Source organism: Brassica oleracea, chromosome C1 (assembly GCF_000695525.1).
Source record: "Brassica oleracea var. oleracea cultivar TO1000 chromosome C1, BOL, whole genome shotgun sequence".
In the NCBI taxonomy this organism is placed as follows: domain Eukaryota; kingdom Viridiplantae; phylum Streptophyta; class Magnoliopsida; order Brassicales; family Brassicaceae; genus Brassica; species Brassica oleracea.
Window position 1 is genome coordinate 34,223,983 of NC_027748.1, and position 16,702 is coordinate 34,240,684.

Consider the following 16,702-nt stretch of genomic DNA (forward strand, 5'->3'; position numbering starts at 1 on the left):
AACTTTTTAGCTTTATTAAACTTTTAATAACTAAATAAACTAAACTTGAAATTTTAATGTTTTTAAAACTGTTTTTTCCTTTCTATGAACTTTTTGAATTTTAATTAAACTTTAAAATTGTGTTTAAAGTGTTTAATTTGATTAATCAAAGGTTAGTTTTGGGATTATGGAAAAAAATTATATTAAAAAGACACAACTCAAGGAAGGTATTATATCAAATCTAAACCTGAAACCCATCGGAAAAGGAAAATAGTTCTTTTCTTTTTATTGAGGCTCATGACCTTAACATATATATATATATATAGTGTCGGTAATTTAGAAAATCTAAACTTTTTTTTTCTTACAAAATCTAATTTCTCTCTGAAGAAACACTAACAATGACGACTATCTCAGATCTTTCGTTGGATTTAGTAGAGAAGATAGTCTATAGGGTTCCCATAACTAGTATAGGAGCGGTGAGATCCACTTGCAAACTATTGAACCGTTTATGCAAAAATCGGATTTGGCTTTACCTAGAAGAAAAGAGGCATCAGTTTCTAGGGTTCATGGTGAAGAATTATAAGCTTTGTTTGATCAAATTCTATCTTCATGGAATACTCGACGAAGAAGAATTTGTGGATCCATCTATAAAGGGGATCATCGGGGATTCACTACTTAATCAAGTCGATGTAACTAAAGTCTTCCATTGCGATGGCTTATTGTTATGCGTCACCAAGGACAAGGAGGAGGTGGACAGAACTAGCCTCGTGGTCTGGAATCCCTATTTGGGACAAATCAGGTGGATCCAACGACCAAGAAATAACTACCACAGGTTAGACAGGTATGCTCTCGGATATGACAAGAAGAAGAACCGTAAACATAAAATCTTGAGGTTCTTGGATGATAACATGGGTACATACGAAATTTATGATTTCAGCTCTGATTCATGGAGGGTTCTTAATATCACTCCGGACTATGACACTACGTTTTTTCAACGCGGCGTGTCTCTTAAAGGAAATGCTTATTTTTTCGCCACAGAAAAATTAAGAGTAGTAACAGAAGAAGAATACACACCAGAGCCTCATAAATTTTTAATCTGTTTTGATTTCACAATAGAGAGTTTCGGACCACCTCTGCCTCTACCGTTTAACCTCTATACTGGAGATACTGGGACTTTGTCTTCTCTTAGAGACGAGAAACTCGCAGCTCTATATCAGTGTTGTGATATGGCCGAGGTGGAGATTTGGGTGACAACTAAGATTGAGGTGCCTAATGCATTGTCGTGGATCCCCTTTTTAAGAATTGACTTGGAACCATTCACAGGTTTTGATTTACAGTTTCAGCATGGTGGTGCGAGTTTCTTTATTGAAGAGGAGAAGAAAATCGCTGTAGTTTTTCATTTAGACAGTTCTGATCAAATGACCTACTACGACTCAGATCATGAAGACCTCATTGGAGAGAATGGATCATCTGAAATTACCTGCAACGACACAGCTTACATCATTGGAGAGAATGGATATTTTCAAAAGGTGGGTCTTGGAGAAGGTGTGAGTGGGCTTGGTAATGTCTTTTCATTCGTTTTTTTTTTTTTTTGCAATGTCTTTTGGACAAGACTCGTTTTTGGTTTTAGCTGATCAGAAATTTGATTGTTTTATTTTGCTCTTTATCTTCAGTTTCAGCAGATAAATGAAACCATAGAAAGCATATAGTAGCATTCTCTGTAGCATAGTGCATTCTCCCAATGAGAAAACCAAATGCAAGGAGCATCATGGTTTTAGAAAGTTCTTCTAATGAATCATGTTATCACTAGAATTAGTAGACATTCTTTCTAGAAAAGAAGAAAATAAAATTAATTTGTTCTATTATAAACATTTCTTTTGTAGTATCAACAAAATTGCAAGAGGCAAAAGGAATAGACTCACAAGATGGTACAAATTGAAGTTGAAGATACATCTAACTTCAGAATCATTTCAGAGGAAAAAAACATATGTACAAGAAAAGTTAATTCACCACTTTACTTATTTTCTTCCGATAAAAATAAATTTACCAATACAAACCAACACACTTATGGTTTTGTCTGTGTGTTTGGGTTCATTTAGACAACATTTTATGTAGATGAGCACAAAAAGAATTGAAAAGAGAGTTAAGAAAAAAAAAAAAACTCTCCTAAAGCAAGAACAAAGCTTCCAAGTAATCATCAACATAAGCTAAGCAAGGCCAATAATCTGTTCTTATATGCACCAATGTCGACCCTTCACCAACTTCCATTTCAAACAGCAGATGATATCTCGGCGGCAAAAACATCAGCATCTTTATCTTTCCCAACTTCCCTCTACTCCTACTCATCGGAACCTCTTGATCGTCTCCATATCCTATGTATGTAAGACGTAGAGGGTCTCGGTTAGATCCTGTTGCCCCCATCGAGGAAGAAGAAGCAGTACCCTGACCTCCTCCTTCTTCCTCGTCCTGCCACACAACGTTCTCGATGATTCCTCCTTCTCTTACAATGTTCACAAGCTGTTCTCCGGTGATAGCCACCACAAAGGGGGCTAAGTGAAGCTCGCTGGTTTGTATAACAGTTTCTGCAGGGACTTCAAGAAGCTTCACCGACCGAGTCCCGCTGATTGCTGCGGCGGTTTTGCCTCCTTTTAGTGCAAATGTTTCGTGTGCGGTGCTTGACGATGAACCGCACACTTCCCACAAAGCACTGAATAGATCTGAGTAGTAGCTCGGTATTGTATCTTCAGGTTCATCAGGTGGAGCAAGAGCTTTCAGGAACATGTCTTCGATCCCCACAGGGACGCTCTCGAGTTTCCCCTGAATCATCTGACCACTCTCTGCATTTGCTTCCATTGAAACCTCCACCAAACCAGGTGTTGGCTCTCTAGGTTCAAGCTCAACTGTTACAGATGCTCCTCCTCCCAAGCCATCTTTCTCTTCCTCTTTCGGCGCGTCTCCTAACAAGACTATGTCCAAAGAGCCTTGTACATTCTTGACCAAATGAGGTTCACCTAAAAGGAAAGGTATGCGGCAAGATGGAATAGAGCCATAAGGTGCTGAAGATGAGAATTTAACCACGGTTGCGAATAACGCAGGAGGTGATGAGTCCACTTTATCCAACTCAGGACTCTGAGTTTGACTACCCAATATGCTGCTATACGGTTCAGCATCCAATCTCAAAGTACAGTTTATCCTCACCTTGATTCCAGGCATGTGTCTGAGATCAGGAACCACCGAGAAGTATCTCCTCAACCTTTCGAGAATCTCAGCTATCTTTGCATCCATCACCCTTAACGTGGGCGACTTTCCTGATTCAATCCTTCGAGAATCCGGCAAAAGCTGGAGGAGCTCTTGACTGCTACTATCCGTCTCATCTTCATCAACCTGAACTTTGCTTTCTATAACGCTATACCCATCGTTTCCAACGTCTAGTGATGGTAGAGACAAGAACCATGACTGTTTCACTAGTAGGGAAGTGACACGTTCAAGATGAATATATGATGAAAGGTTCCAAGATTTGTTGGGATCATGACGGAAACGAGGACTCTGAACAGTGAAAAACGCAGATGAGTGTGTTGATGGAGAGACGGTATCTGCAGGCTTCAATATGTTCTTTAACCTCCTTCCTGGTATACAGACCAGCATCCTCAGATATATCCTGCAAATTCACCAAGAGGTTCAGCTAATGCAATCATACAAGATTTGTTTAGGTCATTACCTGGCATTGTCTCGGACATCTAGATCAGGGAAATAGAGACACATGAGAGAAAGAAGGCGAGAGAGTCCAAGAAACAATCTAGAGCTCTTATGGTGACTCAACAGCGTTCTACAAATCCCAAGAACTTCAGTCCCTTGATCCCACAGTTTCAACCCCACATCATACCCGCGCTTATCAACAAGTGTAAGGACAAACTTGGTGAGCAGCACTATCAATCTAGAAGGAGGTATTGTATCGTTCTCCGCAATCCGATGGAGAAGCGGGAAGTAAGCTGTTAATAAACAGCTTTTCTCAAGTTTGGGAAGCAGCTTCTCATCTATTGTCTGAAGAAACCGCTCTCCTAACCACTGATGCTTTCGACAGTTTATCAACCGGTCAATAAAAGACACAACAACAGGGACCAAGATTTGAAACTTTGAAGTCATGTCCACCAGCAACCCCTGAATCAAGTATAGAAGATAATCAAAACAAAGGAAGAGTAAATGTTCATGAAGCTCGGCAGATACATTATATCCATGATTAATGTTTTTTCCTATTGTCGTTGTAAAGTAAAATTTTCTTTACAAAATAATTGTAGCTTTAAAATTTCAATGCAATATTTGTTAACCATATTCTCATATTTATTTTTTTATTGGTTGAAATATGGTTAGGTATATACGTATTGATGTTTTTATCTAGAAAATATACAAAATTAAATGTTTTCTTAATCTTTATGCACAAATCTAAGACGACATTTCAAAATGAAACGGATGAAGTATACATCTTAAAAAAAGCTAAACAAGTTATGTTCCTTTCTCGAAAAATAATCAAAGTGAACCATCATCAAGCTAGATAGCAACAGACCTGCAAGTTTTGGAAGAGGCTAGACTCCATAAGGCTTCTAGTGGTGGAAGGGTCAGAGTCAGAATGCGTAGAAGCACTTATCAGAAACTTGTGCAAAGTACGGAACGCTACACCAGTTTCTGAGCTCCAAGGAGGCAACCATTTGAAATCCGAAACAGAGACCAAACATTCCTGCAACAACTCCCCTGCAGATTTTCCGTTATCACCACCTCCACTCAAACCGACATAGCACTGTACCAGAAGATCAAGCTTCAACGCCTTTAAAGCGAGCGGATCAAATACCCCAGGATGAAACTTTCGACCCATCTCGAGGACAGACTTCCTCTTCCCAACCTCCCCACTCAACATCACCTTATTAAACAAACCCATCAACCAGTGAAGCGCAAGCAAGCGGAAAGCAAGATAGATCTGAGTCTCCTTGGAGAGAAGCATGAGACGTCTCATGATATCTTTCTCTTGTCCCTCGAACGCATCAGGGAACTGAGTATACATAAGCAAGACAACATGACACAGCATCGGATCAAACGAATAAATCATCCCCAGGAACTGAACTTTCAGCATAGAAGCTTGTAACTCCAATGCAGACGCAAGGGGGACCACCATCCCCATAAACTCCATCATAGCACCAGACGTGAACAGATACGGAGACTCCAACATAAACGCCAGCGTCCGTCTCAGCTCCTTCTGATCTGGCCCCAACCCCTGACTCTGACCCAGATGCGGAGGAGCATTGAAAGGAACCAAAGGCACAGAAGTACTAAGAAGCGAAACCTTCAGCTTCTGATTAACGACATTGTAAACAACGGTGGTGAACAAGAGAAGGTAAGCTTGCACGGCGTGTGTTCTCTCCGCTTGGCACAGCGACCAAAGATGCCCAGCGACATCAGACAACAACCCCGGAAACGCTCTCTCGAGCTGACGTAAGCACTCGCACGCGACGGCACGTGCCTGTCTATCAAACCCGTGGTTAGGGCGATTCACAAGCGCGAGCAGCAAGTCAACGACGGCTTCCACGTGGCGCACGGAGAAAGAACCAACCGCCACAAGCACCGACGTGAAGGAGATCAAAGCCTGCTCCTTTAACCCGTTCGATCCGTCCGTGGGAGACTGCACGATCGCGCGGAGAGCGTCGACGAGGCGATCGAAGGTGTCGTCGCCGCGTCTGTCGAAGAGAGTCTCGGAGAATTCGTCGAGGAAGACGAGGATTGAGAGCTTCGATGGCAAAGGGAACTCCTTTTTGAGGAGGGAGGAGAGAGCGAGGTCGGGTAGAGAGTCGATGGAGAAGACGGAGGTGAACCAGTCGCGAGGAGCGCCGGAGTCTTGGAAATCTTCGATGAGGACGTCCCAGTCGTGGACGGAGAGAGGTCTTGCCGGAGTCGTCATGCTCCGATCGAAGATAGGATTTTGAATCTGTGGAGAAGTTTAAAAGGAAGACATTTGAGACGATAAGACAGCCTCTTGAGTCTTGTCGCCGGCAACAAGTACCACTCCGTGAAACAGAACAATTCACAGATGCTGACTCATTATTTACTTTATTTGTTCATTTTTTTCTTTATTTTATTTCAATTTAAATGTAAATCATTTTCTTGACAATATATACTATTTAAGTTATTTATTTTTTTTTAAAATATTTTTTTTTAATATAAAATTCATTATCTGTCAAGATAATTTAACTTTTTATAGTGTTATTATCTATTCAATAACATAATCTACCGTTATGTGAATGGTGGTTCTAATTTCTATTTTAAAATCTATTGTTATCAACTCCAATACAATCTAAATCAGAGGGAATTTTCCCCAATCAAGTTCGAACAAAAAAAAGGCAGAGCTTGTGGAAAGGTTCTTTAGTGTTAAAAAAGAAAAAAAAAACCTATTGTTATCAAGTATGATATTCATAAATTTTATTTAAAATCTGGAGAAATGAATGATTTATTTCCATTATTCTTTTCATAAATTTATTTTAAGTCTAGTATTACTCAACTTTATAAAATTTTAAAATGGTTTGTCTTTTTGAATTGATTACAAACAATTTGAGGTAGACACTAATGAATAAAAACTGATCAAATCCAAAAAATATTGCTGAGATTTTTGAATAAACCAACTAAAACTATCTTAAAATTTTTGATTTTAAATCACTGGTTGAATAACACTTCCTAATGAATGATCTTTTAAATGATACTATTTTAGTGATATTAACGTAATCTGGCCTAATTCGAATATAAACCTTATTAAACTTATATAATTATAAACATCAGACGAGATTACAAATCAGCAGTGTTTGTGGAACTAAGCATCAAACGATGTTTCGGACAGCGAGCCCGTTTTTGTACTCGCATCATATACTCATCGAAACGTTTCGATCTTCATTTTGCATCATCAGGTTTTAGGCCACCAGCTACGCTACTGGAAGAAGTGTTGTCTCGGACGCTCGGAGAAGATGAACACTTGCTAGAATGAGAGCTTTCTTCGACAGAGTTGTTGTTGTTGCTGTTTCTCTTACATCTCTTGCTCTTCTCTGGCCTTTGTGATGTATCCTACAAACACACAATTTTTCTAATAAATAACAGATGTCTAGCTTCTGACTGATCACAAGTTAATTTTTCAATCTTGGTCTCACCTTGTCAGAAGTAGATCCAGGAGTCTTTAACTCGAGCTGTGTTGCAACGTCATTAGAGTCCTCTGCTTTATCGGACCTGCTCTCTCTTGAAACTTTTGCTCTAGGTTCCCTGGAACGAGTGTTCTGTGGTATGTGCACGGATTGTTGCTCAACGACGGTATTAGGAGGCATATAGGGCATGTAAGGCGCTGGCATCATGCTAGGATTCTGGTTGCCAAAGTAAGTGTAAGATGGCATTGGTGGATGATGCATTGGGATTGAACCGGGAGGCATAGCCATAGGCATTGGATATGGAAATGATGGTGGTGGAGCCATCATGACAGTGTGATCCATTGCAGCTCCCCATGGAGACATCGACCTTAATCTCTGCTGGTATTGGAGATTGAGATTCTCAATATCTGACTTGAGCGATGTCTTTTCTTCTCTCAGGTCGTTTTTCTCCTGTGTCAGCTACAGAAAGAACCATTGTTATACAAGCAAGCACCAGTAGATTTTTGCCATTGATTAAAAAAAAAAACAAGTCCTAGAAGAAGTTAGGTAGCCTTAAGAGTTTGCATTTTTTATCATAAAAGACAGAACACAATTACGTATCTATATATATACAGGTGAGTAATGGATAAGGAAATGAACCTCGCGAGACTCATCTGTCAAAGCGGTGTACTCAGATTTGAGTTTGTTGACTTCTGAAGTGAGCTCTTTCAGCAACTGAAGAGTATCAGTGAGAATAGTAGCTTTGTCATTCTTGGGTCTGTCTGGATCTGCAAACAGAAAAAGGGTATGTGAGGAGGATGTTAATGAAAATCATGTAAGAGATGTTAAATTCCACATGGAAATCGTTTACCGAGCACATTTCCAAGTTCAACAAAATGCTCATTCAGTTTCTCCCTCCTCAACTTCTCACGGCCTGCTTTCTGAGACTTTCTAGCTGAAACGTCCATGACCTCTGAAAACTACAAGACATGATGATAAACTCACAACATAAATTTGCAGACAACGCCTATCTGATTGGTGGCTCACAACAAGTGAGTCTTAGGGGTAAGCACAAGACTTCAAACTGATTCTCTGACTTGTAAACTAAGTATCCTACATTTACAGATTGTTCATACGAACCGGTTGCTAGGAGATTCTTAGTCTTGTGAAATCCACAATCTTTCAAAACCGGATTTGGTATATAACTAACTAGCATCTATAAAAAAAAAAAATCAAAAACTTTGTTTGAAGAAAGGAATCTGTAACTAGTCCATCTTAGATTTCTCCCTAGAACTTGTTACACTTAAGCTAAGTTCAAACGAGCAAAACCCATCTTAGATTCGAATTAATTACTTTGATTGAAGATGCACCTAGCTTAGCTAGAGGTGATCGAAACCCTAAGGAGGACGATGTCAATTGAAGACGATCTATTGGGGGCAGAGATTGAACAGACTCACCGGCGGGGAGAATCGACGGCAACGGACAGATCCGATTGAGATGAAGACAAAGACAAGGTTCGACGAAGAAAGATTCTTGTTGTTCGTTCGTGCTAGCCCCGCTCTCTGCTCACAAGAGCATTATGCCATTATCCCCCTTTTTTCCAATTATTCCACCTTTTTTTTTTTTTTTCTTTGCAATGACATTTAATAATTTCAATTTCGCCAGCAAAGATCCATATTATTTCCTATAGATGACTGTAAGTATGAATTATTTTTCTATTTTTTGCCTTGAATTTATTCATTTATCAAAAGAGACCTTCTATAGTTGATTTCATTAATCATAGATTACTAGAATTTAGGTGAAACTGATTTTCCAAATATTAGTTTGATTTTCGGATTAATGTCTAGACAAGCTTTAAATGATCTAGTCTCATAATAACAATCTTATAAGACATGTGAAGCCAATGCCCCTATAACTTCTTACACAAAGAGTATTGTCATTGCACGGATCCGACCGAGTGATTTAACTACTGGTGTGCTCTCCATCTTCATCTTTGATCAAAGCAACGACTTTCTCTATGATGCTCTTAAGCGCAGGTGCGCTAACAGAACACTTGTTGTCACCCTCAAAGCACGACTTCCCCTGCTCGGCTGCTTTGCAAAGCTGTGGATCCAAAGGAACACTGCCAAGAAACGGCACTCCCATCTCCCTACACATTCTCTCTGCGCCGCCTCCACTACGGTCAAACACTTCGCTGTAAACCAAGACGTTGACAAGCTCTGGTGCATTCTTTCTTAAACAAGAGATTACTTCATGCGTCACGTCAACGGATAATCCAAGCTCTGACTGCACCTTCATGAACGTGACATCCGCTAACGGTTGACACAAACCGCTCATGTTCTCCACTACTCCTAGCACCGGGACGCCAACTTTCTTGCAGAAGCTAACCTCTTTTCTCACATCGATCAATGAGACTTCCTGAGGCGTCGTGACGATGATTGCACCGTCGATCCCAGTGGCTTGGAGGTACTGGACGATGGAGATGTGCTCGTCCGAAGTTCCCGGTGGGGCATCGACCACGAGGTAATCGATCTCTCCCCAGTAGACGTCTTTCAAGAACTGTTTGATGAGAGCGTTCTTGCGGGGACCTCTCCAGACCACAGCTTCGTCGGAGTTGGGGAGCATGAAGCCTATTGACATGACGCCAAGGTTGTCCTCCACGTAAACCGGGGACCACCCGAGGTTGCTCTGGTGAATCTCATGCCCTTCAAGGCCTAACATTTTGGGCATGCTGGGACCGCATATATCTATGTCCATAAGGCCTACTTGATGGTCCATTCCCGCGAGGGCAAAGGAGAGCTGAGCTGAGAATGTGCTCTTGCCAACCCCACCTTTTCCAGACAAAACCAGAATCTTGTGCTTAACAGTGCTCATTCTCTCCGCTATGGCCACCAAATCTGAAGGAAACAGAAAATGTCAGCACAAATATTATGGAACTTAATGTTGGGCCTAATTATCATCAAACAGATCAGTGGTCTAATCTCTCAAAAGAACATTATGGCCAACAAAAGGAACCCACAGTTCTAATCAAGAACACAGATCTTTGAAAACGTACGTTGTCAGTTAGCTAAGACAGTAACTTGCATGTAGTTCTAGAGATCCAGAACCTCTAATACAAAATATACACACACCTCCAAGTAACAAACAGATTCAGAAGCAACCCAAAAATGAATTATTCAAATAGGAGATACGAGCTCTTACGAACACAGAGATACAAAAAGTCACATTTTATCATAAATGGGCTTAAGGAGAAGCTGTAAGAATCTTCAAACACAGATAATTCAACAATAACAAAGCTAATTCAAACGTAATCGATGGTTGCATGATCGAGAGAGAGAGAGAGAGTAAACCGAACCAGGATCAGGTCCCTTAGGAGCAGTAGCACATACTTCCTGATTAGGGCAACCTGCGCAAGAATCAGACTTTCCAGCAGTTTCCGATTGAGGACCTGGGCAATCTATTCACCAGCAACACAAGATGCAATCAGCTTAAAACCTACAGATGAGCTGAAGAAAAAAGTGGATTGAAGTTGCTTACGTTCATTGGCGTTCTCTGGAATCTCTCCGTTCTCCATGTCGACGACTTGTGTGATTCCTCTCTGATTAGTCGCCGGAGATTTTGTTTATACGTTAAAACTCGCTTATTGAGAAACCAGTTTCTCTTGTGAAATGTTCTTAACCAAAGCCCATTATAATTATATGGGCTCGACTATTATTTCTCACGGGCCTTACGTTTAAGGATCATATTTGAAAAAAAAAAAAAAAAAAAAAAAAAAGGATCTAATCAAGGAGTGGCAATGTGCACTGAGAGAGTGGTGTGTGTGTTTTCTAATGTATGTATTCATATATCGTTGTCAAATACATGGCAGATTTGGATAATGATGCAAAAGCATGTAGTCGACTTTATTCGCAAGCGTAAGAGTCATGCTCATCAACCCTACCCATTCACATGCAATGAAAATGAAACACCCAACTTTGCAAGCAACTGCTTTTTTTTTTATAAATAAAAGAGGAACAAACTCTGGAAATTAAAATTAAATTTGGAAAGTGGTATTACAATTTTATACTAATATAAGGCCAAGATAGAGGGAATATTTATAATTCACGCAAAAACAAAGGAGACACACTCATATAAAACAGCATATAACTGCATACTTTTCGTATAATACTATTTGAGTAGCGTAGCATAGTCCTTTAAGCTATGGACAACTCAGAAGTGAGTTCATGAAGCAGCATTTTATGTGGTTGATATGCATATTTGATCAGTTGTAACAAGGGATGCAAAAATATATACAAAAATCAAATAAATAACAGAAAATAAATAATACAAAACTTTAGTGTGGTTCACTAATTAATAATGTTCACGAGTAAAGGAATTATTTATCAATAAATACTAGAGATATTTTCAGAATATAGCTACATATATGTGTGTGTGTCATATTTGATTCAATATATTATATATATCAACATCAGTTTTCACTACTGGCAACTCAGATACCAATGGTTAATAACAATATATATTCTTAGTTTTAATTCAAACAGGTATTTTGGAAGTGATATTGTCTCTACTATTAATCCACCTAGTTTTGGGGGGTACCTAATTATTTTTAAATTTCATTTTATTATATATTCTTTGTCATCCTGAACAATGAACATAAAGAAATCAATCTCGCACCTAGTCTTCGCAAGTGTACGCAACCGCAAGCACTGGTTTTCACTTTTCTGGTATCACTATTTTGGACTAATCTCTGATTAACTGTTTAATTCATATACAATTATTTGATAATAAGTGCTGTTGGACCGAAAACAATGACACTAGGAATCAAAACAAGTTTTGTCTAAGAATATGTCTGCAAACCAAGAGCTCTTGGCCTAGTGGTATTGGAACTCCGGCTGGAGTGCCCGTCCTGGGTTCGAGTCGCTTTGGCCACCTTTCCGCCTATAACCGTGCGTGCCCGGATGGAAGCCCTCGTGGGGATTAGTCTGGGCTTACCGCCTGGGAACCCCACGGTCATCAAAAAAAAAAAATATAATATGTCTGCATTTGTTCTCTGAGGAAGACACCTTTTGAATTGATATACTTGTTCTTACATATAATATTTAAATCTCCCGATTTTATATTTAATTAGCTACACTCTATAAAACCTTTGTTTTCTCTGACAAAGCCTTGTCATATTGGTTTTGTGCTATGCACACTAAAACATATGGATTTCAAAATAAGTATACGGTCCATGCATTTTGTAACTTTTAAGTACCTTTAAAAAGGTTTACTGAGGAGTAATAGGCCGAAGCCTATACAGTATATTATCACGATGATGTAATAAACCCTTGTGCAAAATGATAGAATCGGAAACTTAGTAACGCAAACGATAAAGAACTTACATGTTGTTCATTATTGGCTGTACTCATCAACCAGTTTACAAAGTGAAACTGCACTGACTATTATACTTCACTAGTTTATATATATGTTATAGTTTTTTTTTCCAACAAACTGGATTTTATTAGTTATATAATAACACCAAAAAGGTAATTTAAGAATTGATGATTACCACACACCTACATGCATTGATTCACAATTTATTCAATTTTTATATGAGATTCAAATACACATCTATCATTTTCAGAATCGGACACTTGAACGTGAAGTTTGTGGAACTAGACATCTACATATGAAACACAACCGAGAAATTAAGATTTTGGAACTTCAATACTATATTACTAATATGCTTAACTCACCTCTAAACTATATAAAAATGTAGGACTATCAGACATTTATATACTAATCCACAATTTACTCAACTCTCAGATGTAATACTCTAACAATTCTGACACATTAGGGAGTCAATACAACCTACCATGCTACTACTAGTCCATGTTTGATATTCTACTTCAACTAGGGTTAAAAGTTCATCCATGGGACCAATTTTCGTTTGTAAAATTAATTATAATGCACTTCTATGTTTGTTAGATAATTATAATGTACTTTTATATGTTTGTTCACATAATTATATGAGAGCTATAATGTATACAAATATCCCTTATATTAATATACAGTAATAAAGAAGCCGAAATAAAAGATTTTTTTTTTTGTCAAACAAATGAAAGATATATAAATAGCCGTTTCCATGTGATAACTATTATTGCTATCTCAACAATCCAAAAAGAGAAACAAAAGAAGAAGAACACGAAAAGCTCACAAGAGTCACTAGTTACAAGCTTCATTCAACACCAAATGCAAAAGAAGTTCACACAATGTCTCTTCTCTGCGATCTTCAAATCAATCTCGATCATGAATTCACTTTCTTCGTCAATCAGGTAACAAATTAACTAATAAACCAAATCTAACTTTCTTTGTGTTCTTTGATCTGAATGAAACTTTATTTTTCTTAGGATTTGATGTCAGAGTACTCAGGGTTCTTGAGAAAGCTGATAAAACAGAGTAACAAGAAGAAGAAGAACCACAAGAACGGTAGAATCATCATCCAACTCCAAGACTTTCCAGGCGGACCAGAAGGGTTCGACTTGGTTTCAAGATTCTGTTACAGCAATGGCGGAGGAATCTCTATCGATGTCTCAAACGTCTCCATCTTGTACTGCTCATCTCAGTTTCTTGAGATGACAGAGATACTCTGTTCCTCTAACCTCTCCCTCCGAACAGAGAAGTTTCTTGAAGGAATGTTCTACTGGTCATGGAACGACATCGTTTCATGCCTCAAGAGCTGCGAACAAGTGTTCTTGCACGCAGACTCGTACGGTCTTGTGGACAAGCTAGTCTTCGGGGTTTTAGCCAAGATCGCTCAGAACTCGGACATGAGTCAAGTCGTTGCCTCGTCCTCAACGTCTTCCTCAGCCTCAGCCTCTTCCATGTCGCCGGAGACGGCAAAGAATAGGTCTGATTCAGACAAAAGATCCACTTCGAGATCGTTTTCTTGCAAGACAAGCAATGAGTGGTGGTTCGACGATATGTCAAGTCTCGGGCCAAAGATCATCGAGAAGCTGATAAAGAACCTTGGAGCTTTCGACGAGAACAACGACAGTTTAGTCCTAACAAAATTTCTCCTCCATTACCTCAAGACAAAGGTCCACAACAAATCAAACAACAAGCTCGAGTATTCAGGTTTGGCTAATACAGCGGTTCAGGGAGTGATCTTTGCTTCAAAAACAGCCGCGTTTTCTTGCAGGAAGATCTTCTGGGTTCTTAGAGTTTTATCTGGTTTTAGCATCAGCAAGGAATCAAGAACCGGTTTAGAGAGGGTTTTAGGAGAAATGCTGGATCAAGCGAAGCTCGATGATCTTCTGATACCGACAGGAGGGAAGAGAGACAAAGGGTTTTACGATGTTGATTTGGTGGTAAGATTGCTTAAAGTGTTTGTCAGAAACTGCAGCAGCGCAGAAGAAGAAGATGAGAGTTTGAGGATAAGAAGAATGGGGAAGTTGATTGACCAGTATCTGAGAGAGATATCACCAGACCAGAATCTTAAAGTGTCAAAGTTTCTAGAAGTTGCAGAGAGTTTGCCAGATTCAGCTAGGGATTGGTTTGATGGATTGTTCAGAGCCATTGATATCTATCTTGAGGTCAGTTGTTTTTATTCAATTATGAGTTATGATTTGTTTTTCTTTTCAAATAATTGCACGTTCATGGGAATTTCGAAATAAAAAGATCTTTAACAAAATGAGACAAAATAAAAAACAAATTCAGTAGAGTGAAATAGAAGATGACAAGAAGCAAAACAACTTTCAATATAGTTTGGCTTTTTTACAGTTCTCAAGAGATGTAAAAGCTTAACTTTTCTTTCTGTCTTTTCTTTTATTTGCTGTGTGATATCTAAAGATTCGAAAATTTTGAGCTTTTGCATACACATACACATTCATACAAGTTGAAGTATAAGTAGATCTTATTTGGAATTGTGTATAATGTCTTAAAATAGAGTAATAGAAGATTTTCAAACTACAATCATTTACATTTGGATTTTTGTTACATAGTTAAGATATTTTACCTATTTTTCATTTTCACTGTTTATTACCTAGTTAAGATATTTCGTCTATATTTGAAGATAAAAATGTTATATACTTTATATATCATACATTTGCTTAAAAAGTGTATTAATACGATTTTCTTCCAATTTCTTTTCATGTTTGCGTTTGAATTTTTTTGAAAAATGTTGGATCAAAACCTTAAAATGTTATATCTTTTTTAGCCCATTTTGTCATCTGTGTAATGTATTGTCCAGCTTACTGCACATTGATGACTAATAACTGTGTAGTGTATTGTCTTCTTGTCTATCTTTTGTTTGACTAATAAAAACAATAAAAACAAGATTAGTATCACGTGAACACTAGATATGATTAATCTAACTGTGATTTCTTGGAAAAGAAAAAAGCTGTTTACCGTCAGCTTGCTTTTATGTACTTGTTAAATTTTGTCACTATATAATCGCTGTGCTTAGTCAATACATTATGAATATAATTTAACTAACTAAATCTATATGGTACTATTATTTTGCAGTCTCATCCTAATCTATCATCCGAAGATAGAACAAAACTATGTCGATGCCTAAACTACAAGAAACTAACACTGGAGACATGCAAACAACTTGCAAAGAATCCCAAGATCCCTCCAAATATTGCAGTTCAAGCACTCAAGTCACAACAGTTATCGAACGAAGCTCTACCACACTCGAGAGAAGACAAGATTAAACTAAACAAAACCAGGAATTCGCGCAAATATGTCGAAGAGAAACCAATACTGTTGCGTCTAAAAGGATTTGAGATGCCAGATAAACTAGCTGATGGGTTTGAAGATGATATAAGGGTGAATTTAGAGAGGAGGCATTGGAATAAAGTGATGGATCATTCTGAAAAAGTTTGTAAGGAAACGAAGAGTGAAGTAGTGTCAAGATTGGTAAGACATGGGCATACCCATACAAGTTCCAATTTTCCAAGGCTATGTTAATGAACTACTTCACCATATATTTTTTGTTTCTCTATATGTAGATTGAGATGATCATATAATCATCACACACATCACACATGTACGTCTCATGTATATTACAAGCATTTTCATGCAAAAAGATTGTAGTTTTGAGAATGCATGTTATTCTGTGTCTTTTGGATGCAAATAAAAAGAATAAACTATGTTATAAAAATAAATGGGATATGATACTCATTTGTTACGGAATACAAGCTCATAATACCCATGTCCCTTTAACTATTTATACTATTCAATTCTTGTTCATGACTCAAGAATTTTTCACCCAGTTCACGGTCGCAGCGCGCTACATTTTGGGTGGATCCAGGATCCACAACATCCACTATGAAGTATCGGAAAACACCTCTGATGTGGTTTAAAGATCATTACTCTCTCTGTCGTGGGTATACAAACCCTTGAGAGTATAAAGAGATTACAAGAGAAGTACATGACTAAGAGGTAAGCCTAGGATTACATATCTATCACTAGCTTACTCTATCTCTCCAAGAGACGCCATGGAAGCTCCCGCCCCCAGAGGCTCAACTTGAGCTTGGAGATCCCTGTCGTGATCTCTCCTTCTTTGTATTGTCAGCACTTAACCTAATGGG

General features: G+C 38.5%; 5 protein-coding genes across 8 annotated transcripts; 2 read left to right on the forward strand and 3 right to left on the reverse strand.

Annotated features, from left to right (window-relative positions):
- The first annotated feature begins 349 nt into the window (after nucleotides 1-349).
- On the forward strand, nucleotides 350-2,151 carry LOC106315093 (putative F-box protein At3g20030). 3 transcript variants are annotated; one of them, XM_013752875.1, is made up of 3 exons: nucleotides 350-820; nucleotides 917-1,539; nucleotides 1,863-2,151. In XM_013752875.1, exons 1-3 carry the CDS (start codon nucleotides 378-380, stop codon nucleotides 1,916-1,918), a joined length of 1,122 nt encoding a protein of 373 aa, XP_013608329.1. In that variant the 5' UTR covers nucleotides 350-377; the 3' UTR covers nucleotides 1,919-2,151. The 3 variants fall into 3 exon arrangements, with proteins under 3 accessions (XP_013608329.1, XP_013608319.1, XP_013608323.1); XM_013752865.1 differs by having other exon boundaries at nucleotides 350-1,539; XM_013752869.1 differs by having other exon boundaries at nucleotides 350-1,508.
- Nucleotides 1,981-6,044, reverse strand: LOC106315084 (AP-5 complex subunit beta-1). Its single transcript, XM_013752856.1, has 3 exons — nucleotides 4,541-6,044; nucleotides 3,698-4,137; nucleotides 1,981-3,637 (listed from the first exon to the last, which is right to left on the reverse strand). The coding sequence occupies exons 1-3, from the start codon at nucleotides 5,921-5,923 to the stop codon at nucleotides 2,146-2,148; spliced, it is 3,315 nt and encodes a 1,104-aa protein (XP_013608310.1). The 5' UTR covers nucleotides 5,924-6,044; the 3' UTR covers nucleotides 1,981-2,145.
- A 686-nt stretch (nucleotides 6,045-6,730) lies between these two features.
- On the reverse strand, nucleotides 6,731-8,754 carry LOC106322495 (transcription factor bHLH121). 2 transcript variants are annotated; one of them, XM_013760542.1, is made up of 5 exons: nucleotides 8,585-8,754; nucleotides 7,999-8,100; nucleotides 7,788-7,915; nucleotides 7,158-7,607; nucleotides 6,731-7,074 (listed from the first exon to the last, which is right to left on the reverse strand). In XM_013760542.1, exons 2-5 carry the CDS (start codon nucleotides 8,093-8,095, stop codon nucleotides 6,904-6,906), a joined length of 846 nt encoding a protein of 281 aa, XP_013615996.1. In that variant the 5' UTR covers nucleotides 8,096-8,100; nucleotides 8,585-8,754; the 3' UTR covers nucleotides 6,731-6,903. The 2 variants fall into 2 exon arrangements, with proteins under 2 accessions (XP_013615996.1, XP_013615991.1); XM_013760537.1 differs by having other exon boundaries at nucleotides 7,999-8,107.
- A 166-nt stretch (nucleotides 8,755-8,920) lies between these two features.
- On the reverse strand, nucleotides 8,921-10,789 carry LOC106323505 (cytosolic Fe-S cluster assembly factor NBP35-like). The gene is made up of 3 exons (XM_013761619.1): nucleotides 10,665-10,789; nucleotides 10,483-10,584; nucleotides 8,921-10,024 (listed from the first exon to the last, which is right to left on the reverse strand). Exons 1-3 carry the CDS (start codon nucleotides 10,699-10,701, stop codon nucleotides 9,090-9,092), a joined length of 1,074 nt encoding a protein of 357 aa, XP_013617073.1. The 5' UTR covers nucleotides 10,702-10,789; the 3' UTR covers nucleotides 8,921-9,089.
- A 2,456-nt stretch (nucleotides 10,790-13,245) lies between these two features.
- LOC106317026 (BTB/POZ domain-containing protein At3g19850) lies at nucleotides 13,246-16,218 on the forward strand. The gene is made up of 3 exons (XM_013754890.1): nucleotides 13,246-13,441; nucleotides 13,517-14,701; nucleotides 15,633-16,218. The coding sequence occupies exons 1-3, from the start codon at nucleotides 13,379-13,381 to the stop codon at nucleotides 16,077-16,079; spliced, it is 1,695 nt and encodes a 564-aa protein (XP_013610344.1). The 5' UTR covers nucleotides 13,246-13,378; the 3' UTR covers nucleotides 16,080-16,218.
- The last annotated feature ends 484 nt before the right edge of the window (nucleotides 16,219-16,702 follow it).